The following is a 26,399-nucleotide window of genomic DNA, read 5'->3' as shown; positions in this document are numbered from 1 at the left end:
GGGAAATCATGTTTTGTCGGATACACAGTCCGGGAAATGCAATATCCGATAAAAAAAATAATAAAAATCGGGTCATGGCCAGTGAATAAAAGACTGTCAATGTCTTTTATATATGTATATATATATATATATATATATATATATATATATATATATATATATATATATATATATATATATATATATATATTTAAAAAAAATATTTGTGTTTTTATTATTTTCATTTCATTTCATTCAAACCCTTATTCGCACCCTACGGTGCATAGGGCACTGCATCATATAAACGCAGTGTTATCTTGATCATTAACACATGAAGGAAAGGTGATTAGCCCTCCGCTTCAGGTACCAGTCCAGGGTTATATTGAATAAATATTACAGTGAAAGAATCATTCATATTTATTTGACCCCCCCCCCCCTGGGAATCGAACCCGGGACCTCCAGTATGGTAGCCGAGCGTGCTGACCGTTACACTACGGAGGCGGATTATTAACACAAATATTACAATTTAATACTATTACTGTGAGCCTAAGCGACTCATTATTAGAAATTGGTATCAAATTGTGGCAGAGTGGGTTCGAAACGGGAGACTCTGACTTCAGAGTCCGCGACACTAACCCACGGGACCACGAGCCGACACTTTTATGATTGACAGTTTAAAATAGTTTTAAATAAAACATGATACGTTAAAAAAAAACATTATTTCAAAATGACTGATAATAAATAACAAACAGCTCCTACTCCCTCTTCATCTTTCAACATCCCAAGGACACAAGAGGAATTATCCTTTTATAAAATAGCCTATGACGGTCGTGAGCCCCGTAAATGCCCAGACTTCCATATTCTTCATCTTTGTTGAGATGTTAAAAAATAACATAAAAAGTATTAAATGCGTTTCATTCATTCATTCATTCGAACCCTTATCCGCACCCCAATGGTGCATAGGGCACTGCATCATATAAACGCAGTGTTATCTTGGTTGTTAACACACAAAGGGAAGGTGATCAGCCCTCCGCTTCAGGTACCAGTCCAGGTAAATATTAAATAAATATTAGAGTGAAAAAATCACTTATATTTATTTTACCCCCCTTGGGAATCGAACCCGGGACCTCCAGAACGGTAGCCGAGCGCGCTGACCATTACACTACGGAGGCGGACAAAATGCGTTTAAATGATTATTAACTACGTAACATATTTATGTATTAAGTGTTGTGTAAATCAAACAAATTTTTTGAGTCTACTAAGTTATATTTTGTCCGCCTCAGTAGTGTAATGGTCAGCGAGCTCGCCTACCGTACCGGAGGTCCCTTGTTCGATTCCCAGGGGGGTTCAAATAAATATAAGTGATTTTTTTCACTGTAATATTTTTTCAATATTACCCTGGACTGGTACCTGAAGCGGAGGGCTGATCGCCTTTCCTTCATGTGTGAACGATCAAGATAATAATAATAATAGTAAAACCCTTATCCGCACCCCAACGGTGCATAGGGCACTGCTTCATATAAACGCAGTGTTAAATTGATCGTTTACACATGAAGGAAAGGTGATCAGCCCTCCGCTTCAGGTACCATTCTAGGGTAATATTGAATAAATATTACAGTGAAAAAATCACAATCAAGATAACACTGCATTTATATGATGCAGTGCCCTATGCACCATCGAGGTGCGGATAAGGGTTTGAAGAAGTTGTATTTTATTTTTCAAAAAAACGCATAAAAATTAATATTGTGACAATTGTTTCGCTTAATTCACTAAACATTCGTTTGAAATTGCCAATTTTATGTATTTTTTTTAAACAATTGAATACAACTTAGTAGACTCAAAAAATCTGTGATTCATTTAACAATTAATACATAAATTGAAATGGAGTTCTACAAATTAAACGCCAAATCAGAAATATATTACGTAACGTTTACTCTGCGTATCTGGCCGAATTGTTGTCTTCGACGTTGGTATGAGCTTGGTGCTGTCTGGCGCGTTCGTTCCTCTTCTGCTGCTGCCGGATGAAAGCCGAGAGTCGATTGAGCAGGAACTGCTTATCATGCCCTTCCAGTACGAGCTGGCTCTTCAGAACGGACACCATATGCCTGTTGGCGTCTGTCACGGCCCAGTAATAGTATAGCAGAAGGATCAAGATGATAAACACGGGAATAGCAAAGTACGATGTACCAATAAGGAAGAATACTGTGCGTAAGAACTGCGGGAACTGCTGGAAAGTTACGATGATCTCTTCCCAGACCGTCATGAGCTGCTTGAATGGTCCGCAGCCTCTAGAAGGCGCTATTTCCGCGACAGCATACCCGACCGGAATGATGGCGATGCAGAAACTTATCAGTAAAACTAGCATAAAGAGCGAGTTGGAACGAGAAGCGCGGTACACAGTGGAAGCTGGCTTCGAATTCACGAGGCAGGCAAATTTTTTAACGTAGAATGTAAAAAAGCACAAAACGGTCGCGATCAGAGGTAGCATCGGGCAGTAGAAGGCGCCCAGCCAGCACAAGGTCTGCGAGTACACCACGTCAAGCACGTGCTTCGGAAGATCAAACTCTTGCTCTCCAATCATGCGGACGAACTTGCTTTCCGTGTGGCGTGCGACTATCGACCGCGGGAAATTCAAGAGGAACGTCATAATGAATTGGACGGCGAAGTCCGCTATCAAGAGTTTGTAGAGTTGTTGGCCCACGTACGTCTCCCAGCACTGCAGCTGATCCGAGTCCACGCAAGACAGCTCCGGATCGCGATTATCAATCAGAATATACAGTTGGCTCAGCAGAACCCCGAGAGAGGCCAGCCGGAGGAAGACCGTTCGAAATAGAGTCAGCTTCACCACAAACGCCGGGCTGTAGTATTCGAAGCGGATCAGGTACTGAAATATCATCGGGACGATGATGTTCAAACCCACGATACAGAGAGACGGCAAATACTGCAATACGAACACTCGAATCTCGCTCAAAGTGTCCAATTGCGCTCCGTCGTCAGTTTGCAGTAACATTTTCAGTTCAAACGCCATCGAAAACGGCTGTCCGGTCAGTTGCTCCGACTTGAAATCAAGCTGCGATATCCTGTACTCGCTTTCCGAGCCGTTGCCGATGCCCGAGTCTAAAAGCACCGAGTCGCGGGCGATCGTATCCGAGTCGTTGACGAGCGGAGACGATTTTGAGTCGAAGGAATTAAGTTCATTTAGAGAGAAATTGAACGCCGTGAATATGACAAAACCGGCGACTAGAAGAATCGAGATCACAAGGATATTAATAAAGACTCGTACGAATATCAACTTGATCTGTTCCTCTTTGGAGCGACTCTGTCTCTCTTCCTGCAGCCTCTCCTCTTCGAGGCACGCCTTCATCTCATTGTAGAGAGCCTTGTTCTTGATGTTGGCCGACTTCTCGTTGTGGATGCAAAAGTCCCACCCGCCAAAGATCAGATTGCAGTACTGATAGAACTGGCCTTCTCCTTCGACGAGGCGCTCCTTGAAGCCCTTGGCGGCGGATTTGACGATCGCGACGAGGGATAGCGCGAAATAGGCGATAGGGATCAGCACGTAGGCGAGAGGGAGGTTGTAGTACATCTTGGCGCCGGTGTTGTCTGTGAAAAACGTCGCGTTGGCATCATTACCTCCGACGTGATAAGTAAAGACCTTGTGTGAATACATCCCGTAGAAGAGATATGTCTTTTCCATCCAGCCAGTGCCCTGGATGACATCTAAGACTATATTATCCGCCGCGGTGCTGTTGAGATATCTCTCTGTACAGCACTCCGTAGAGTTTGGCGCCTCGAGGTCGTCGCAGGTGTCGGCACCTGCCTCGTGGTAGCCGCGGAAGAGCACGCTGGGCAGGATCACGAAGCCGAGGATGAGCGCCGACATGGCCAAGTTGAGCAGCAGCAGCCACTTGATGAGGAGGAAGTAGGCCACGACGCCCGTGCCAAAGTTGCCCTCGATGGTCTTGAAGGAGTACCTCCAGAGCTGCAGCTTGCCGAGCGTCTCCTGCAGCCGGGCCCGCGTGCCCTGCCAGGCCTTGCGGCGCTTCCACTTGAGCTGGTCGAAGCCCTGCAGTCGCAGCTTCGTGGCACTCTGTAATCAAATCACAATTATACAAACTTACTTCATTTATGGTTCAATTATTCAACGGAGTCCTGGTTCCAACTGTAATGTATGGAAGTGAAACATGGAGTTGGCAAAAAACGGATGAAAGTAGACTGAATGCAGTCGAAATGCGATCTCTCAGAAGAATGTGCGACAAAACAATGTATGATAGATGTGCGAATAGTGAAATAAGGAAGGAATGCAAAGCTGAGATTATCGATAAAATTAAGAAAGGTGTGTTGAGATGGTTTGGACATGTAGAACGAATGAGTGAAGAAAGAACGGTAAAATAAATTTATGAGGCGAATGTTAGTGGAAAAAGGAGCAGAGGAAGACCGAGAAAAACATGGCATGATCAGGTATGCCAAATACTTGAAAGTGGTCAGGTTAGGAGTCGTAACAATCGGCGTGTATGTATGAGGAGATGCATGAACGTGGAAGAGGCGAAGAATGTTTGCGAAGACAGAGTGGTGTGGCGTTCAATTTTCTCTAGCGGCGTGATGGTTAGTTAGTTAGTTAGTTAGTTTACTTCAATTATCACCGACAATATCAATTTTTACCGACACTAATGTATGGAAGCGAAACATGGAACTGGGAAAGGAAGGATGAAAGCAGAGTGAACGCTGTTGAAATGCGCTCCCTCAGACGAACGTGTGGAAAATCATTGTATGACAGAATTAAAAACGAAGATATAAGTAAGGAATGTAAGGCTGAACAAGGGATTGGTTGAAAATGGTTGAAAAAATTAGGAAGATATTCTCAATATTATTAATATTTTAAGCATTTACTTTGTGGTTAGTCATTGAGTCAAAATGTTTAACACTGTGTAAACTACACAAAGTGTTCAACGTTTTGTATAGTTTTAAGTGTGTAAATGGTGCTATGGTGGTGAAGGGTGGTATTGTTTACATGCTGTAGTAGCGATTGTCCTGATGAAGAGACGGGTACGTCTCCAAACCGGTAGACATAAAAATCTCGGTGAGTGGTTATATATTAATATTATTAACATTTTTGTAAAAAAATAAATAAGATTAGGAAGAGTTCTCCAAGGCGGTATGGACATGTGGAGCGAATGGATAACGAGAGAATGACTAAGAAAATACATGTGGCAAATGTGAGAGGGAGAACAGAACGAGGACGGCCAAAAAAGACTTAGAGTGTGGCATTCCATCCTCTCTGCCTACAGATGGGAATTGGGTGTTGCGGCTACTTGTGATTAGTATACTGAGGATCGGGCGGCAGACTGCCAGAGTATAATTAGGGTCCTTTTCCATACTGTCGGTAGAGAGCGGGAGACGCTTGCGAGCGTTCTATTTGCTTACTTTAGGTAGAGCGCGAGAGACGCCTGCAAACATTGTACAGATGGGAATCGGGTGTTGCGGCTACTTGTGATTAGTATACTGAGGGTCGGGCGGCAGACTGCCAGAGTATAATTAGGGTCCTTTTCCATACTGTCGGTAGAGAGCGGGAGACGCTTGCGAGCGTTCTATTTGCTTACTTTAGGTAGAGCGCGAGAGACGCCTGCAAACATTGTACAGATGGGAATTGGGTGTTGCGGCTACTTGTGATTAGTATACTGAGGGTCGGGCGGCAGACTGCCAGAGTACAATTAGGATCGGGGTTCCACTGTATTAATAAATTAATGCACGGACCATGAAACATGTGAACAAAATATGTTGAAGTACGAGATAATACAGGAATATTCGGTGCTTGTATGTTACCTGTAACTGAGCTTTCATTTCCCTTTTCTGGGCCATAGACACCGGCATGGCTTTGATCTGCATAATTTCCTCCCATGTGCTCTCTTCATTGGACAGATTCTCTGCAATCGTAAAATGTCTTATTAGACACAGCATTTCTTCTTCTTCTGTGTTGTCCTCACTGCTGAGGAATTCTAAGTCTTATAGGAATTCACATTTTAAATAATTAACTTTATTACGGAGATGAAATTAACACATTTCGTACGGGTATTTTTTTACGCCTGTGGACTCCTGTGACGGGATTTTATAATTATGTACATATAGTTTAGACCAAAGGTTCCCAAACTCTTTTATCTCGTAGACCCCTTGCCTTACCTGATATTGATTTTTATCAAATTCATTAACTTCAAATGTATTTTTGACAGCCGGTATATGTAGTGTTACTCACTTTGAACCACACATGTTAGGTTTTATACATTTATATTTTAAATTCAAATTAAAACATAGACCCCTTGCAAGTTGTCATAGACCCCTGGGGGTCGATATAGACCACTTTGGGAATCACTGGTTTAGACTTTAACAAAAAGATTGGTACATAATATTCATATAAAAACATTAAATAATTCCTTCTTTTCTGCCTTTGAAATGAGGCCGGCGCAGAAGGTAAAAATACCCTTCCGGTACCAGTGTCAAGGGTAATATTGAATAAATATTAGAGTGAAAAAATCACTAATATTTAATTAACCCTCTTGGGAATCAAAGCCGGGACCTCCAGAACGGTAGGCGAGCGTGCTGACCATTACACTACGGAGGCGGACAAGACAATCTAACAATTAAAACATAAATTATGACCGCTAAAAAATTTTTACATGCTGAGGAAATTACCGGAGAGATCCGGAAGCATGGAGACCAGGACATCTCTTGACGCTGAAGCGCCTCGGGCTGCTGTGGACTGCCTCCTCTCCGCGGCCGGCCGTATCCTCCGTACTATAGCTGTTGAAATAAAAAACAAACATATTATATAAAAACCACACATTGGCCAAATTGGGTGATTTTGAGTGCTTCGAAAAACTCCCTAAATTTTTTAAAATGTTCACAAATTTGAAAGATTATAAATATAAACTATTTTCATGCACATTCGATAACTGATACCAAAAATAATGTTTTATTTTATTTTATTTTAATTTTTATTTTTGTCCGCCTCCGTAGTGTAATGGTCAGTACGCTCGGCTACCGTTCTGGAAGTCCCGGGTTCGATTCCCAAGGGGGGTAAAATAAATATAAGTGATTTTTTCACTGTAATATTTATTCAATATTACCCTGGACTGGTGCCTGAAGCGGAAGGCTGATCACCTTTCCTTCATGTGTAAACGATCAAGATAACACTGCGTTTTTTATGACGCAGTGCCCTATGCACCATTGGGTGCGGATAAGGGTTTTTTTATTTTTATTTTTACTTTTTATTTGAACTTTATATACAGAAAAGAAATAAGTACATTGGCGGGCTTATTGCTAAAAATCAATATCTTCCAACCGACCAAAAACAGACTAGTGATATTGGTCAAAACGTTTGATACCATATACAGCTGTTTGCAATCAGAGGGTATATAGTAGGTGCTTGAACATTTATTTTTATATTTTTTTATATTATAACCCTTATCCGCACCCAATGGTGCATAGGGCACTGCATTGCATTGACACAGTGTTATCTTAATCATTACTTACATGAAGGCAAGGTGATCACTCTTGCGCTTTAAAAAATTACAAATTGACATTTAAAAAAACCATATATTATACAAAAGATGATAATAAGGAGGGCAAAGGAAAATGGGAGTTTAGGGAAGGAGGTAGAGGGAGGAGGTTTGATGGACAGTTAGGATTCTAATGATAGATAGTAATGTCTTGGACGTTTCTTTAAAGTTATTAGAGAAGGTGCATTTGCATGTTAATTTGTAATTCAGAAAAAAAAAATCTAATGGTAGTAAAATAGCCAAAAAATAAATGACAATGAAGGAATATACATAAAAAAATACAAGTATATATTTTTTGTCTCAAAACAGCCTCCTTTTTTTGTTACGATATACACTAATTAAAATAACGCAAGTTAAAAACAGTAGTTTTGAGATAAACGAAATAAATAATAAATAATAAAACCCTTATCCGCACCCCAATGGTGCATTGGGCACTGCGTCATATAAACGCAGTGTAATCTTGATCTTTTACACATGAAGGAAAGGTGATCAGCCCTCCGCTTCAGGTACCAGTCCAGGGTAATATTGAATAAATATAACAGTGAAAAAATCACTAATATTTATTTTACCCCCCTTGGGAATCGAACCCGGGACCTCCAGAACGGTAGCAGAGCGTGCTGACCATTACACTACGGAGGCGGACAAAAAGATAAAAAATTAACGAAAAGTTAACTTAAAATGATGTTTTTTGCCAACGCATGTATCAAATTAATACAATTTCGCGGCTATTTGGATAATGAATATCTCGGTAAAGGAAAGAGTTAGAGCAAAATCTGTGATTGTATATGATGTCTGACATGTTTTCTTGTTAAAACACGTCTAAAATAAATTCAAAAAGTTCCATTTGGCTATAAAGGAAACGATTTAAATGAAAAATAAATAGGAAAATTAGTTTATTTCCTTATAAAATCCATAAAATACACTTCAAGGAGCGATTTTTTAAATTTACGCTCAAAGGAAATTTCCATATTTCAATGAAAAACAAAAACTTTTTGGCACACTAGGTACGCCTGTAGTTTAGAGAGACACTGACCCTTGGAATAGCTCGGAGCTGGATGCTTGCAATGAAGTGGTAAGGCTGGGGGAAGCGATAAGGTGATTTTGTCATCAATTTTATGACAACGCGCCCGCTGGAAGGTTAAACTATTACCTCCTAAGAATTTTATTCATTTCATTCAAACCCTTATCCGCACCCCAATGGTGCATAGGGTACTGCATCATATAAACGCAGTGTTATCTTGATCGTTAACACATAAAGGAAAGGTGATCAGCCCTCCGCTTCCGGTGCCAGTCCAAGGTAATATTGAATAAATACAAGAGTGAAAAAGTCACCTATATTTATTTGACCCCCCCTGGGAATCGAACCCGGGACCTCCAGTACAGTAGCCGAGCGTGCTGACCATTACACTACCGAGGCGAACAAGGATTTTAACCTACCAATAATTATGCAAATTGGAAGGACGGTATCTTTACTCGATCGTATTCTTCACATTTACCTTCCCTATCCTTACTATCTTACCTGCAGACAAGACTCTAATAGAGACTATACGGGTTATACAAAAAAAAAAAAAAAAAAAATTAAAATACTAGTTTTTGACATCTCATCAAAGATGAAGAAGAATATGGAATATTATTTTGAGAAATAAAAAGACACTGTGTTTTGATCCACTCACATTTTTATTAACCAACTAGTTTCGGCAACAACCTGTTGCCCTCTTCAGGGTTTAATTTATAAGTCTTTTTATTTCTCGAAATAATATATCAATATGATCCACTAAGTTAATGCTTTCAATATTCAAAACAAGAATATGGAAGTCTAGGCATTTATATTCTTCTTCATCTTTGACCAGACTTCCATATTCTCCTTCATCTTTGATGAGCTGTCAAAAAATAATATGAAAATATCTTTTGATATTTTCATATTATTTTTATAGGGATAGAAATTTTGCATTGTAATAACAGAACTAGTCAAATTAATAATTTAGAGGTGTTAGAAATAAAAAAAGCGGTTAAACAAAAATTAAAAATAATTAACAACCAAATAAACGTTAGTCAAAGTCCCATTTTTAATATTTTTCCCATAAAATCAAACCCAACCTAAACAGAGTTATCCCCTTCCTTACTCTTACCCCTCCTTAAAACACCATTACCCCCACCCCTACCCTTTTGAAACCCAACAACTTGTACACTGTTTCTTTTTATATATATATTTAGTAATAAATTAAGCCCTGAAGAGGGCAACAGGTTGTTGCCGAAACTAGTTGGTTAATAAAAATGTGAGTGGATCAGAACACAAAGTATTTTTATTTCTCGAAATAATAAATCAATACGATCCACAAAGTTAATGCTTTCAATATTCAAAACATGAAAATATCTCCTGTAATTGGAGATAATCCAGATTTTGTAAACAAGTATTTGGACACACTCAAAATGTTGTAAAAAAAATATCAAAAGTCCACTCACTCCGGTGGTGTTTGCTGGGCAGCAGCGTCGCGATGTTCTCGCTGCCTCCGGGATAGCTCTCCTGGTAGAACTCCGCTCCGGCCTCCTCCCAGCCGCCCCGCCTCACGCCGCCCCCGGAACTGTTCCCGGAGCGCCCGCCCTTGCTGTTGTTGCCGCCGGACATCTCGGAAGCCGGTCGCAGAACGATTCCAAGACGAGGTCTAGGAGAAACGCATCGCAGACTTTTCGCTCAAGTCCGGCAAAGTGCGTTCAACACGCTACGGAAATCACTTCATCCTTTGAATCATCACAAACGGCAATATTTCGTTTTTTTATACGAAGATTCTTCACGTAGTCCGTTTTGGAAATAAGAACGCACCGCTCTTATGTTTTTATTACACGAAAATTCTTCACACAGTCTGTTTTCAAATAAAGAACGTAGCACTCTTTTTATATTTTATACGAAGATTCTTCACACAGTCCGATTTCGAAATAAGAACACAGCACTCTTTTTATATTTTATATGAAGATTCTTCACGCAGTCCGTTTTCTAAATAAGAACGTGGCACTCTTTTGTTTTTGTTTTACGAAAATTTTTCATGCAGTCCGTTTTCGAAATAAGAACGTAGCACTCTTTTGTTTTTGTTACACGAACATTCTTCACACAGTCCGCTTTTGAAATAGGAATGTAGCACTCTTTTGTTTTAACTATGCGAAGATTCTTCACGCAGTCCGCTTTCAAAATCGAAACAGTCCAATGCTTTACGATGGTGATGATTTTCTTACACAGATATGGCTATTCTTTCTTTAAATGTACAATTTCCTGAACAATTACACTGTTCTGTATTGTAATTGGTTGGATCAATGGGAAATGTTGACTTCTTATCTTATTTAATTATTATCTTTTGAATTGGCAGTGATAATCGCGAGTGAGTCACTTTTATTTCCCCGGCGATCTGTTTCATCAATCAGAGATAAGAGGAAACACACTCGGAATGTCGATAATCAGGAATTATCACCCGGAAACATCAAACAACGGACTGTTTTGTTTAAACTACACACAAATAAATAATCACAAAATTTTCTCTTTAGTAGTTTTAAATTTAGAATTTTCAGTATGGCGGGTGTTGCCCTATGGAAAAATTGAGCTATGACACAAAATTTGTACACGTTTCGAATCAAAGTGGGGTATTTTTAAAATTGAGTATATTTCTATAGTCTATTTTTTTCTGAATCACATTATTTTGGCAGCCGATCAAATATTCGGCGTAGTGGAGTGGCAGCTTAGTGTGATGGGGGCCGTTCAACTCAATCGCCAAAGATCTGGAAAAAAAAATAGTTTTATTAAAAACAAGAAAACATATTTTAACACATGGTGGTCGGGCGATTTTGTTCATCAACCCCGACCCTAATTATACTCTGGCAGTCTGCCGCCCGACCCTCAGTATACTAATCACAAGTAGCCGCAACACCCAATTCCCATCTGTACAATGTTTGCAGGCGTCTCTCGCGCTCTACCTAAAGTAAGCAAATAGAACGCTCGCAAGCGTCTCCCGCTCTCTACCGACAGTATGGAAAAGGACCCTAATTATACTCTGGCAGTCTGCCGCCCGACCCTCAGTATACTAATCACAAGTAGCCGCAACAACCAATTCCCATCTGTACAATGTTTGCAGGCGTCTCTCGCGCTCTACCTAAAGTAAGCAAATAGAACGCTCGCAAGCGTCTCCCGCTCTCTACCGACAGTATGGAAAAGGACCCTAATTATACTCTGGCAGTCTGCCGCCCGACCCTCAGTATACTAATCACAAGTAGCCGCAACACCCAATTCCCATCTGTACAATGTTTGCAGGCGTCTCTCGCGCTCTACCTAAAGTAAGCAAATAGAACGCTCGCAAGCGTCTCCCGCTCTCTACCGACAGTATGGAAAAGGACCCTAATTATACTCTGGCAGTCTGCCGCCCGACCCTCAGTATACTAATCACAAGTAGCCGCAACACCCAATTCCCATCTGTACAATGTTTGCAGGCGTCTCTCGCGCTCTACCTAAAGTAAGCAAATAGAACGCTCGCAAGCGTCTCCCGCTCTCTACCAACAGTATGTTAAAGACGGTTTGAAGCGTTTCACGCAAACAATGTGTTAACACGACAAGTGATGTGTTTTAATGAAGATTTCTTCTTATTTTAAGAAATATTGGAATTTACCAAGTGAAATTTAAATTAAAAATGGATAGATTTTTTTCACAAAGTGACTGCCGAATTAATTAATGGAATAATTATGTTGCTATCAAGAATCGCAAATTGAAGAGGGATAATCCATTTAATCACATCAAAAATGTATTTGAGTGACTAACGATAGATTAAGTTTATCAAAATCTACAAATTATTTGGAAATAAAGCCGTACCAATAAAAATATTACGTATTATAAACACAAAAGACAAAGGTGAATTGTCTATGAATGTTATTTAAGGCGCTGTGTGTGTTTTTCTTCAGAATACCGATAAGGCACTTCAAAGACACGGCGTTACCATTTTAGATTACACCCATACCTCGCTATACGGACGCTTTTTATACGGCATTTCGCTATAACGGCTCTCTTCAAATAACCTTTCCGGGAGTATGGACGTAAATGAACGTCGGTGCGAATTTTCCTGAAAGGAGTATCCACGTGAATAAACGTCTTAGTCTATCTGTCAGTTGGTACATGTAATTTGTAATGTAATGACATCTGTGGATATTTGTATTGAACATTGTCATAAAATAAAACCTGGAGATGGTGAGCTTTATTTTTTAATTAAATTATTTTAACATAATTTATCCGAAGGGGTAGGCAGAGAGAATAGAACGCCGCACCAATCTGTATTCGCAAACAATCTTCGCCTCTTTCAAATTCATGCATTTCCTCGTACATTCCGCCAATTATAAAAGTCTGTTAAAACGTGCAATTTTTTACCAAAATGACAATTTCGAAAGAAACAAAAGAATCTTACAATTTAGATGTAAACGAATAATATTAAAATATCGTCTGGAAGTGTTAAAATAAACAATATTTGTTTAAATTTATGAGTGAAAAAAACTGTGTTGAAATTTAGAACTATGAATTAGAAATGGCATATTTGAAACAAAATGTATCGAGAATGTCAGAATAACAACCCTTATACCATGAGTCATGTTCAATTATTTATTTGTAAGCAAAAACACGCACCAATTTGTGAAATATTTGCGGACATTTAGGTAGCCTAAAAAGTGACAACATTATCGAATGAAATGTACAAAATATGTCTAAATAACAATAGATTATGCTGACATACCTGTTTGTTTAGAAAATAGTGGAGAATATTACAAAAATATGTCCGAAAACACAACTGTCACTGCCGAGCTCTCCAGCTCAATGATCGACAAAAATTACAAAACAAACGGCAAATTGGTGACGGCAAACATTGCATAAATACGTCATAAAAATGGCGAATTCACTGTACTTGGTTTACAATACACTTCAGCACAATCGTATAGAGTTTTTGAGCAAACATTTTCGTTTCTAAATCGCTCTCGAAATGGTTTATTTACAAAATGACAGATGGACAATTACCGCGGCGAAGCGAACCAGCCGACGCGTCAAAATGGGCGATTAGACGATTATTCACGGTTATTTTATAACGTTTCTACCCGCCCGGGCAATGGATGACACTAAAGTTAAGTATTTTACAGATATCCCGACCATTTTATTGATAATTATCGTTTTTTCCCGACAGTTCCAGCGGTTCCGCCGACATTTTGCATTACGTTTCGCTCTTTTTGTTCTCTATTTTTCCGCACATGTCAACCGATATCTCGGTTTCTGATTGGCCGGTCTATTTTCTACCCTCGATTTTCGACCAATTAAAATTCGTTTCGCCGACACGCAATAAGCTATAGACCAATGAAAATTCGCATTTTCGCCAAGGATTCTTTCGCTTTTCTCCTTGTTGACAAATGGACGCCGATGTGAACAAAGTAGACGGAAGTCACTGAAAAATGTGGGAAAATTAAATAAAAAAATATAGGGACTGTCCTATTTTTAAATGGCGTATTTATTGTATGTACAAAACGACTAAACATTGGTCTCATATTTTTGCTTAGTTGTTATTAAGGGTTTTCAGTATTCGTCTTGAAAGATTGGCCTTGTAATATGTAAGGAAAAATCCATACAACAAAATATAAACCTTGAGGCAGTATTTTACGAAAATGGCGTTGTATAAATTATCAAAAATTATTATTTTTGTGATCACTTTACCCATGTGTAACATTCACCTTTCCACCACACTTCATTCATTCAAACCATTATCCGCATCCCAATGATGCATAGGGCACTGCATCATATAAACGCAGTGTTATCTTGATCGTTAACATATGAAGGAAAGGTGATCAGCCCTCCGCTTCAGGTACCAGTCCAGGGTAATATTGAATAAATATGACAGTGAAAAAATCACTTATATTTATTTGACCCCCCCTGGGAATCGAACCCGGGATCTCCAGAACGGTAGCCGAGCGTGCTGACCATTACACTACGGAGGCGGACAAAACCACCACACCACTATTTCCACCACACTGCTATTTAAAAAAATATATGTAGATACATATATCATAAATCTCATGACGTTTTCTGTTTGAATTCACGAATTCCATATATGGTTGGTTTGAGTAGATTCAGTCTTTAAGTTCAATTCAAGTCTTTATCTTTGTTAAGGTGTCAAAAAGGTTAAAATAACTAAGTAAACAAACCAACATGTTGTGAATGTTGTGAATCATTACGTACAACATTTAAAAATGATGTTTTTTTTAATTTATTTACTTAACATGGTTACAAAAGTTTTTAAAATAATTTTCTAGCCATTTCTATTTTTACAATCTTAAAATTAATAACGCAGTTCTCTCCAATAAAAAGACTAAGCTCTTGTGCTTATAGAGGGACTAACACTTATTATTTATTGTTTATGTTTGTTGGGAATATCATTTATCTTTTTAAAATAATTTTTTGTGTTTTTTTATGTATATTTTTTTCAAAACATATTACAAACATATAATATTCCCGATTAGTAATTCTATTTTTCATTTTGGGACATGGGATTAAGGTTAACAAGACTGGAACACAAATAATAAAGTAACAAAAAAGGTTTTTTTTTTTAAATAACCAAAACTAGCACATGATAAAATATAAAAACAATAAACAGGTATAATAAATAGGCATAAGAAGCATACTTATTTAAAAGAAATAAATATGATAAACATAAGGTAAGAAGCATATTTAAAAGAAATAATTGAGATAAACAAAAGGTAAGAAGCATATTTAAAAGAAATAAATGAGATAAACATAAGGTAAGAAGCATATTTAAAAGAAATAATTGAGATAAACAAAAGGTAAGAAGCATATTTAAAAGAAATAAATGAGATAAACATAAGGTAAGAAGCATATTTAAAAGAAATAAATGAGATAAACATAAGGTAAGAAGCATATTTAAAAGAAATAATTGAGGTAAACATAAGGTAAGAAGCATATTTAAAAGAAATAATTGAGGTAAACATAAGGTAAGAAGCATATTTAAAAGAAATAAATGAGATAAACATAAGGTAAGAAGCATATTTAAAAGAAATAAATGAGATAAACATAAGGTAAGAAGCATATTTAAATTAAACAAATGAGAAAATGTAACAAATTTTCTTCGATTACATACTCTACCTACATGTATATAATTAATTTTTAAACATTTTAATATCTTATTATTTTTAAATATCTGTAGGAAGGTTATTGAAGTACTTGTATGTAAAATGTTTGGCATTTTTTTTATCATTGCAACATTCTAAGATGAATATTTAAAAATATAGTCATTTTGATGGCTAGAAAATTCCATAATGAATGCAATTTCCCGAGATGAATCCGAGGCGACAGAAATCGAAACGGAAATAGAGACGTCCGGTGGGAAATTCGATTTAAAAGCCTACTGCACTTAGATCATTAGTGCACTTCTTAAGGGTTGTAAAAAATAAAACGAAAAATTAATTTATTCAATCAGAAAAATTAATATATTTTAAATTTGACATGCCCTAGTGTTTTTTGAAATTTGCGTTTTATAAATTATACAAATCTATCATTATTTTTTACTTAGTAATTATGCGATTAACGCATCGTTTTCCAACACCGTTATACGGAATGCATCGAAACACGTGTCATAGTATATTTTAATATATAGTGGTATTTACTGAGTAAAACAACATTTTTAGAATGTCCAAATACTTGTTCACAAATCTGGATTATCTCCAATTATAGGAGTTATTTTTCATATTATTTTTGACATCTCATCAAAGACAAAGAAGAATATGGAATTCTGGGCATTTACGGGACTGACGGCCGTCATAGGCTGGTTTAAGTGATCACTTTAAACACGTTTAACGTTCACCAATTCTACCCATTACTGACAACTACACTACTCAAATTCATGGCAGTTCTATACATATAAATCAATTTTTGAAACATTGTTCTTGAATCACTAGAACTTTACTGGAGACATCTATTGGTGAGATGAAAAGAAGATTTTTACTGAGCAGAAACTCTTATATTAGTATGTGAGGTCCGAATCCTGGATTATAATCATATACATGAGAAACGCTAGAAAATATAATTTTTATTATTTTAGCTTATAATTTGACCAGTTAATTTATTTACAACATTTTTAGTGTGTCCAAATACTTGTTCACAAATCTGGATTATCTTCAATTATATGAGTTATTTTCACATTATTTTTTGACAAAAATAACATGAAAATAACTCCTATAATTGGAGATTATCCAGATTTGTGAACGAGTATTTGGACACTCTCAAAATATTGTAAATATCTTCCCATAAAGTATATTTTTCTGTTCATTCATTTTGAATCCCTGACTTGGTTCTATTTTATATTTTTAAAATTATATTTTATAATTTCGATAGTGGACATTTTGTCCGCCTCCGTAGTGGAATGGTCAGCACGCTCGGCTACCGTTCTGGAGGTCCCGGGTTCGATTCCCAGGGGGGGTAAAATAAATATGAGTGATTTTTTCACCGTAATATTTATTCAATATTACCCTGGACTGGTACCTGAAGCGGAGGACTGATCACCTTTCCTTCATGTGTAAACGATCAAGATAACACTGCGTTTATATGACGCAGTACCCTATGCACCGTTGGGGTGCGGATAAGGGTTTTATTATTATTATTATTAATTTCGATAATATCGTGGGTATGTATACTGGCAAAAAACGCTAAAATTTCTGTTTTAATAACTTAACTTTGTTATTTAAAAATTTTAGCCTGAATAAAATACCCGCTATTAAACTTTAAAGTTAAATTTCCTTGTGAAACCACATATACTTATATGACATTTCAAACTACAAAGTGTATTTGCCAGTGTATAGAACGTTGAAAACTTTATAGTATCCATCATTAAGTCAAAATTGGATGTTTTCGAGTGCGCGATGTATGGGTGAATCTTGAAAGAGTTTCTGTTTAAATTTATTTAGTAAGTTTCTAGTACGTTTCGATTTTATTTGAAAAGAATATGGCATCTATAGCGCGCATTTTCGTATTGTGTGTATTGCAATCATCCCGAGTTAGGAGCGGAATTTCCACCCTTCCTTCTTAGTGGCAACCCTGTCGGGAGCTTGGCAGTACGGAGCGTGAACCTGTTGTGCGTAGCTCCCGGGAAATAACGATTATTTGGTCCATACGAGATTGGTTCCGCAGAATCCCGCGCGGCGCTGCCACTACTGCGCGCACCGCCATCACCCCGCTCTCGTCTCCGCGCGATCTAATTCTAGAACCGACAAATCTATCCAAATATGCGGCCAGAACCCACCCAGACGCCGTGGATCGAGTGAAATAAGTCAAAAACCGCGAAAACGGCGTCGAAATCCGACGCGAACCGCGTCCGGACGCCGCCGAAACAGGGTTTTGTGTCAATCTGATAAAATGGTGTTGTATCCCGTGTTACAATGTTGGTTTGCAACGCATTCGACCAGCACTGTCGCGGTTCGCTGTCGACTGATCGCTGTTGACTGTGTCGCGCTCCGTCGTTGAACGAATCCAACAAGCATCTTCGCTTCTCGGCTTCTAATAAGAATCCATCTGAGTAAAGCCGAGATAAGGTCAGTTTTGGATCAACATAAAATGGCGTTAAAGGTCACGTTATTTTGTTAAAGCGATCTCGTACCTTAAGGCGTTTTACACCACCCAGTTTAGCAAAACCAAAACTAACTATTCGTAGTGTTTTCCGTCTATACTTGTATTAATTTATATTATACAAAAGTGCGTAAATTCCTGGAATCTAAAAAGAAAAGTGCGCTTTTTAAAACTATCGTGAAACCAGTCATCAGTTGTGTAAATAGAGACTGTTTGGTATTTGTGTATTGAAGATACTAATTATTTAATGTGGAATTGATGTTAGTTTTAATAATTATAATAATAAGATTGAATTGACAATAACGAAAGGCGAGTCGTTCGCCTTGTGCGGCGAGAACGCGACACGTTAATTATGTTTTTTAAAAACAAACTCTGGATGGAACATTGGCCGACAGCCATGATCGCGAATGACCCTCGGCGTCCTGCAAACATATAAATGGCGCGGTCTAAGAGGTCTAACGTTTGTTATTTTTTGGTTTTGGTCGTCGTGCTAGTGCCTCGGACAGAGGGGGCAGAGAGGGAAGACGACTTCGGCGAGAATTTGGAGGAGTTCCTGCGCTACGATGATGAAATCTCCAAAAGAAGCTTGGAGGACAATCGGGGAGAAGAGGGACATTTTTCTGGAGATGCTGTAGACGTCGAAAACTCTGAAATGACCACGAGAACAATCGATTACGTCAACCAGAACCCACATCGAATCTTTGTAAACCAACCTGCAGACGTGATTATCCCGGAAAACGACGGGCATTTGGAAGACTCTAGTCTCACAGTCTTCGACAAGCGAAGACACTTTGAAGTCTCGGGCATGACTACTAACGAAAAAGATTCTGAAGAAGAGCGAGAGTTCGTCGACAGTCCAGTTGCCCTGCTGCAAAAACTCAAAAGCTACAACATCCAACTAAAGCCAGCCGGCCGAAAGAGAAACCTAGAAAAATCCGTAATCGACATCATTAAAAATGAAAAATCCAACGTGGCTTTCAAGAGAAGAGAATTCACATCAGACGCGAGGTCTTTTCGTAAGGAATTCGACGCTCTTCACAGCAATTCAACTCCCAACGCCTTCAGCAGGAAGGAATCCTTGGACAGCCTCAAACCTGTTGGCAGGAAGTCCAGCAGCTCTCTGAGGGAGCTGGCCTTCAGGAGACAGCAGGATAAAGCCAACAAGAACATGCAGAATGATCACGACGCCTATCTGCCAAGCGCTGACGAAACAGCCGCTGTCAACAAAGGAGAGTTCGTCAACTCGTACAATACCGGACAGTTCGACCAGTCTAGAGTCAAATACTCTGACAAAATCAGACAGCTAAACAGGAAATTGAGTGATCCACTATACGCTAATACTCTCAATTCCATGGGCGTAGCTTCCGCCAGCGAGGTTTTGGGTATATCGTGCGATTTTGAAAAGCCGTGCGCGTGGCACTGGAACTTGACTAACAACAGCGGAGGTGGCTTCGAAGTCACATCTCCAGCGGACATCTTGAGTCAAAATAGCAGCAAGAATTTTGCACTAAGAGGTCCAGACACCGATGCTGACTTCAATGAAAATGGTAAGAAAAAACAAACACAAATTGATGGTATAATTTATATTTGAAGCACTAACTTTGTGATTTTCCATTTTATAATTAAAATGTAGCTTTGTTTTAAAATCACTTTAAATATTTTATTTAACTTAATTATAATGTCTACCGGTTTCGAAGCTAACCGCTTCTTTATCAAGACTGATTAAGAAGAATGTGGAAGTCTGGGCATTTACGGGGCTGACGACCGTCATAGGCTGGTTGAAGTGATCACTTTACACACGTGTAACATTCACCAAATCTACCCATTATTGACAACCACACTACTCAAATTCTTGGAAGTTCTATATATGTATATGAACCAATTTAGAAACCTTGTTCTTGAATCACTAGAACTTCACTAGAGACATCTATTGGTGAGATGTAAATGCCCAGACTTCCATATTCTTCTTCATCTTTGATGAGATGTCAAAAAATAATATGAAAATGACTCCTGTAATAGGAGATAATCCAGATTTTGTGAACAAGTATTTGGACACACTCAAAATGTTGTAAGACTGATTAATACTAAAAAACACTACCTACTAAACAATATTCAAAATATTTTGACGGTTAGGGAAAGAAGCTTGGGTAGATCTCGAGTGGCTTTATTTGTTTTGTGTTGATTGGCAGTCACAGTCAAAAGGGATCAGGGATGATGAGTGATTGGGAACATATTTAATAACGGACTTCTAGCAAAATCATTTACTTGTGTATTTATTAGTTGTAAATTATTATTAAGTGCCTTTTTCATTTCTTATATTTCTAAGTAATCTAATTTACGTCCTCTATTGCATGTGTGTAATATATTAAGACCTTTATTTTTATCAAATGAGTGATTATTTTCAAATTCGAAATTATTTGCAAATTCAGAATAATAATTATTATTAAGGCATCCTGTATGTTCTTTACATATATTACAAATTGTTGGGTTATATATACAAAATTAAACAAGGTTATTGGATTGAATTCTACTTTTATTTATATACGTAAAGTGGGTATACATTGCACCAAAATACTGCATTTTTTCAAAAAATTGTCTATTCAGATCAGGTTTTTTACTTTTTCCGAGGTTTCAACTATTGCAATGTAATAACACATATATCTGTAACATGTCTGATACGTTTTTTAATTTTTTTCTATTTTGCCTGTATTTTTTTTTTATATTCACATTTTGGTGCAAAGTATCCCGGGGTAAAGTACAACTTTGCACCATGATATTTTCTCTACACTTTTCGTACTAGAATCCAAATTTATGCAAAGTAAAGGCTATCCTACAAGTTTTGTTGCACCTTATGAAGGGTTTTGGCTCACAGTTCACTAAATGCAGATTATAATATTGTATAATTCTGGAAAAATAAGACACTTGATAGAATTTTTTTTTTTAAATATTGAAAAATCTAACGAAAATGTTTTTTTTTTCAATACTGAAGGTTTAAAATTATATAAAATAAAAGGTGGATATTAAAACATATCGTACTACATAGGTAATAGGAATTAAAATTTAATTAGGTCTAAATATGGTCAAGTTCCGGGACGGTAAAGAAACCTCTTTTGGATTGCATTTTCGGTTCTTTTATGGAACCCGCTACACCCTTCCAAGAATATTGAAGAAAGTCATCCTTCATCGGCCACTTCCACGATTTAAGACTCTCCTGCATGGACTTAACAGCTCTGTCTTTCTTTATTTCCAAAATCTGTCCCGGAAATTTTTCTCCTTCATAATGAAATACGACATATTTTCCCACCTTCTTTTTTACTGGTCCTAATGAAACGGAAGAACAAATACGATAACTGGTTTCAGTCATCGTTTTTGTTCTTCTCCCTCTTCCTCAAAGCTTCCGTGTGAACTATAATCAGTTAATGCTAGATATGCTGGAAGTTTCGATGCGGAAGGTGGGATCATTGATGTAGTTGGTTCAGGTAGCATTTGTGTCTCGTCAACGTTCATTTCGACATTTGGATCGTGAGCAATGCTCTTACCTGGTTCTATCGGTATCGTTTTCCTGCGTTTTAAGACTGAATTCTTTGGGTTGAATCTGTTTTCTTCCAAAAACTGTTGAAAACTCTGGCGCACGTCATCGTCATACGCTTTTAATGGCAACCGATTAAGCAACTGACTAGTTTTAGCAACAGTCAAGGTTTTATGTCTTTGCAAAAATGATCTTATCCATTCAGAGCCTGGTACGTTGTTCTTTAATATTTGTACTCTTCTGCCAAATCTATCCAAAAAGGCTATTAGAATGTAGCGAATGTTAAAAACACTCACTGGGAAACCGTACTCACTCATGTCTCCTATGCAGTTTACGAAGGATTGCTCTTCGCCCTTGTCACATATCGGAGGTTTTCCAACAGGTTTTGTGTGCTGACCTTTGAGCTTATAGTTAATCGTCCTTCTGTGGATTTTGAAAATTTCTTCAGCCTTTCTTTGACTGATTGTACCATTTCGAATGGCCTCCAAACACTGCTCCACTCTCTTCGGTGTAAAATCGCAGTATCGTCTGGCATAAGGTCGCTGTTTGTGTGTTCTTGACATTTTTGAAAAAAATATACCATCAGGAATTAAGTAAGTACACAAAACCAATAGATATTTAGCAAACATGTCAAGTTGTATTAGCCGTTTTAAGACTTTTCATCAAATTAATTAACTATGGCCTTTTGTGGATACTTTGCACTTGGTGCAATGTTACCCCAAATGTGGTCAATACAAGTCAGTTCTTAAAAAAATATTATTTTTACATAAACTTGACAATGTAACTAAAAAATACAGCATTTGAGAAAAGCAGGGCCTATCTACCTACGATTTAGAGACCACTCACTTGTTGTAACTAGTTTCAGTATACTGATTCCACTGGATTTTTTCGGACACAATTTTCAGACAGAAAACTTCCTTTACGTTCGGACAGGAAAAACGCATTGAAGCAATAGCGACCGACTGTTACTTCTGTAAACTAAAAAGTAGATTGAAGTGCCATCTATCAGAAACAATAGAAAGTAGAATGAAAAATGACATGTATTAGAGATGACCAGCTCTACAATTTCTTTACAGAAGGTGGTGCAAAGTATCACCCATGGTGCAAAGTATACCCACTTTACGGTACATATATATAATAATAATAAACCCTTATCCGCACCCCAATGGTGCATAGGGCACTGCGTCATATCAACGCAGTGTTATCTTGATCGTTTACACATGAAGGAAAGGTGAGCAGCCCTCCGCTTCAGGTACCAGTCCAGGGTAATATCGAATAAATATTAGAGTGAAAAAATCACTTATATTTATTTGACTCCCCCCTGGGAATCGAACCCGGGACCTCCAGAACGGTAGCCGAGCAGGCTGACCATTACACTACAGACGCTGACCATTACACATATATATACATATATGTGTAATAAAATACCTAGGTACCTACCTATACATTTTATTAAGTACTTACAAATAGTACCTACATAAAACAGTTCTACCACCAGATGTCGCATGCGTCGCACGGAATAAAACAAAAGACTTCCGATAGAAAAAATATAATATTCTGAACTGTCAGAATCAGATAGATAGATAGAAAAATATTATAAAGATAAATTTAGAATAAACTTTAATTACAAAGCAACACATTGTTTATTTTATTATTATACACCCACTTTACATATTATTTACACCCAATTTACAAAGAAAAATATTACCACGTTATATATGTATATGATAATAATATGTGACGCGTTTCGTCTTATTAAGACATTATCAAACACTGATTGTCAGTGTTTGATAATGTCTAAGACGAAACGCGTCACAAATTATATCGCTCACTCCTTTTAACAACGTCATATAAGTATATCACAAGGCCTACTAGCCTTGAGTATATCAAAAATCGTCAATTTTCAGTTGTGCATGTTTTCAAAATACCCAGAAAATGTACTATATCCCAGCAAAAGCGGCATATTTTAACTTAATATTTACCCGCTACAGGGCAGAAACGGTTGTTTTTGCATTTTGAAGAAAATGTATTCTTTGATTTTTTTAAAAATATACTACATACATATTTTTCAAATGGAGAAAAAACATTCAGGTTTTTACCTAAAAAGATCTGTTGTACAGTACAAACTTCAATAAGTGGCTTGATATTTATTTTTAATACATTGTATTATATTTTTAAACTTTAAAAACGTTCTCCTGAAAAATCAAGTTTTTTGGTTTATGACGTTCTTAAAAGGAGTGAGCGATAAATGTAAATAAAAGTAGAATTCAGTCCGATAACTGTGTTTAATTTTGGATATATTACCCAACAATTCAATATGGAATTCTACCAACTGTCTGCAGTTACAATAAATATTTTGAGTGTGTCCAAGAAAGAATATCGCTCACTCCTTTCAAGAACGTCATAAATCAAAATACTTGATTTTTCAGGAGAACGTTTTTAAAGTTTATAGTGAACTTTTTACTGTGCAACAGATCTTATTACGTAAAACCTTAAGGTTTTTTCTCCATTTGAAAAATATTTTAAATATGAAATATAATATATATTTATACCTTTTCTTCAAAATGCAAAAACAACACTTTCTGCCCTGCAGCGGGTAAATATTAAGTTAAAAATATGCCGCTTTTGCTGGGATATAGTACATTTTCTGGGCATTCCGAAAACATACACAACTGAAAATTGACGATTTTTGATTTATGACGTTCTTGAAAGGAGTGAGCGATATCTCAAATTATAGGAGTTATTTATCATATTATTTTTTTGACATTTATACATAGAATCCAGAAGAATTTGAGTAGTGTGGTTGTCAATCATGGGTAGAATTTGTGAATGTTACACGTGTGTAATGAGATCACTTAAACCAGCCTATGACGGTCGTAAGCCCCGTGAATGCCCAGACTTGAAATCATGTTTTAAAAAATATTTTAAATTACTTTTAAATGTCAAAATATGCAATTAAATAAAACTATCCGACCATCACAATGCTTCTCTGCAGGGGAGGTAGCTCTCTGTTAGAACGCCACACCACTCTGTCATTGGAAAGATTCTTCGCCTCTCCCAGATTCACGCATCTCTTCATACACACCCACAGATCATTATAACTCCTGACCTTTCCGCGCCAACTATTAAAAAATACTTTATCATGCCAAGTTTTCCACTGTAAACACTATTTACAACTAAGTCCGCCTCCGTACTATAATGGTCAGCACGCTCGACTACCATGCTGGAGCTTCCGGGTTCGATTCCCAGGGGGGGGGGTCAAATAAATATAAGTGATTTTGCATTCGATAACTGATAAACCAAAAATGTAATCAATGTAGTTTTTATTTCTGAAAAAAATATTAATTTTTAACGCCTTGAAAAAAAGCCAAAAAACAAATGACAACTGATTTTTTCAAACCCTTATCCGCACCCCAATGGTGCATAGGGCACTGCATCATATAAACGCAGTGGTATCTTGATCGTTAATACATGAAGGAAAGGTGATCAGCCCTCCGCTTCCGGTACCAGTCCAAGGTAATATTGAATAAATATAAGAGTGAAAAAATCACTTATATTTATTTGACCCCCCCCCTGGGAATTGAACCCGGGACCTCCAGGACGGTAGTCGAGCGTGCTGACCATTGACAACTGATAATGCACAAAAAAGGTTCATATATTTTCCGTATCAAAACAGCTTTCTTTCTTTCTTACGATATATATTAAAGCTACGTGATTATTTCACTATAATATTTATTCAATATTACCCTGGACTAGTACCTGAAGCGGAGGGCTGATCACCTTTCCTTCATGTGTTAAGGATCAAGATCAAGGGACGAAAAGGGTGACGAATATCTGAATTTAAAATAATTTTTAATAATTCAATAATAAAATTATTTTTACAATTTAAAATAGTTACATTTGAGATTCTAAAATGATTGTTTTACAATTTGAACAAAATTTCAAGTATTTAGGAATTAAATACTTCAATAAACTCCCTAAAGAGATAAAAAAAAAAGATAATATCAAAATTATAAGGAAAAAAATTTATGCTCATTACATGTAAATCCAAAAAAATATATAAAAGAAAAGAAAAATACTAGTTTGCCATTAATCTAATAAAACAGCAAGTCCCTCTCCAATCGCAAGAGCTCAGTCTCTTTTTTGGAGAAGCACAGCGAAACAATAATTATTTGATTGCCATATGTATAAATGTATAGAAATTGTACCAAATTGTATTAAAATAATGTAACTATATTAGAATTATTTGTCCGCCTCCGTAGTGTAATGGTCAGCACGCTCGGCTACCGTTCTGGAGGTCCCGGGTTCGATTCCCAAGGGGGGCCAAATAAATAAAAGTGATTTTTCACTGTAATATTAATTCAATATTACTGTGGACTGGTACCTGAAGCGGAGGGCTGATCACCTTTCCTTCATGTGTAAAACGATCAAGATAACACTGCATTTATATGAAGCAGTGCCCTATGCACCATTGGGGTGTGGATAGGGTTTGATTATTATTTATTATTATATTAAAAATATATAAATTTGTAAACTAAAATCTTTAGAAATAAAAAAAATAAATTAAAATAAGAAATAAACCCCCACGGGTCATTTAATTGATTGAAGACTTTTCGAAGATATTTAAGGTAATAAATATAAATTATATTTTGACATATCACCAAAGAAGAAGAATATGAAAGTCTGGGCAGTTACGGAGCTGACG

General features: G+C 37.2%; 2 protein-coding genes across 2 annotated transcripts in view; one reads left to right on the top strand and one right to left on the bottom strand.

The window, feature by feature from the left end:
• Window positions 1-1,773: 1,773 nt before the first annotated feature.
• Window positions 1,774-13,771, bottom strand: LOC148301356 (transmembrane channel-like protein 7). The gene is made up of 5 exons (XM_088273396.1): window positions 13,286-13,771; window positions 9,996-11,297; window positions 6,667-6,774; window positions 5,803-5,903; window positions 1,774-4,069 (listed from the first exon to the last, which is right to left on the bottom strand). The coding sequence occupies exons 2-5, from the start codon at window positions 10,156-10,158 to the stop codon at window positions 1,910-1,912; spliced, it is 2,532 nt and encodes an 843-aa protein (XP_088129522.1). The 5' UTR covers window positions 10,159-11,297; window positions 13,286-13,771; the 3' UTR covers window positions 1,774-1,909.
• Window positions 13,772-17,669: 3,898 nt separating this feature from the next.
• The window catches only part of Alk (Anaplastic lymphoma kinase), a 64,483-nt gene continuing 55,753 nt past the window's right edge, over window positions 17,670-26,399 (top strand). Inside the window, exon 1 of the mRNA XM_088273397.1 lies at window positions 17,670-19,712. Coding sequence (XP_088129523.1) covers window positions 18,602-19,712 — 1,111 coding nt within the window. The 5' untranslated portion in view covers window positions 17,670-18,601. The remainder of the gene's footprint in view (window positions 19,713-26,399) is intronic.

Source organism: Brachycentrus maculatus, unplaced genomic scaffold (genome assembly GCF_059751285.1).
Source record: "Brachycentrus maculatus isolate JH-2025_06_01 unplaced genomic scaffold, ASM5975128v1 h1tg000572l, whole genome shotgun sequence".
Lineage (NCBI taxonomy): Eukaryota > Metazoa > Arthropoda > Insecta > Trichoptera > Brachycentridae > Brachycentrus > Brachycentrus maculatus.
The sequence above is the reverse complement of the archived record's forward strand: the minus strand, read 5'-3'. Positions and strand labels throughout refer to the sequence as shown.

Bases quoted from the DNA above. Each gene is read 5' to 3' on its own strand.
- LOC148301356 (XM_088273396.1), bottom strand. From the start codon at position 10,158: ATGTCCGGCGGCAACAACAGCAAGGGCGGGCGCTCCGGGAACAGTTCC. The intron at 6,775-9,995 runs GTGAGTGGACTT...TTATTTCAACAG, and splicing joins GCCCAGCAAACACCACCGGA to CTATAGTACGGAGGATACGG. The intron at 5,904-6,666 runs GTAATTTCCTCA...TTACGATTGCAG, and splicing joins CATGCTTCCGGATCTCTCCG to AGAATCTGTCCAATGAAGAG.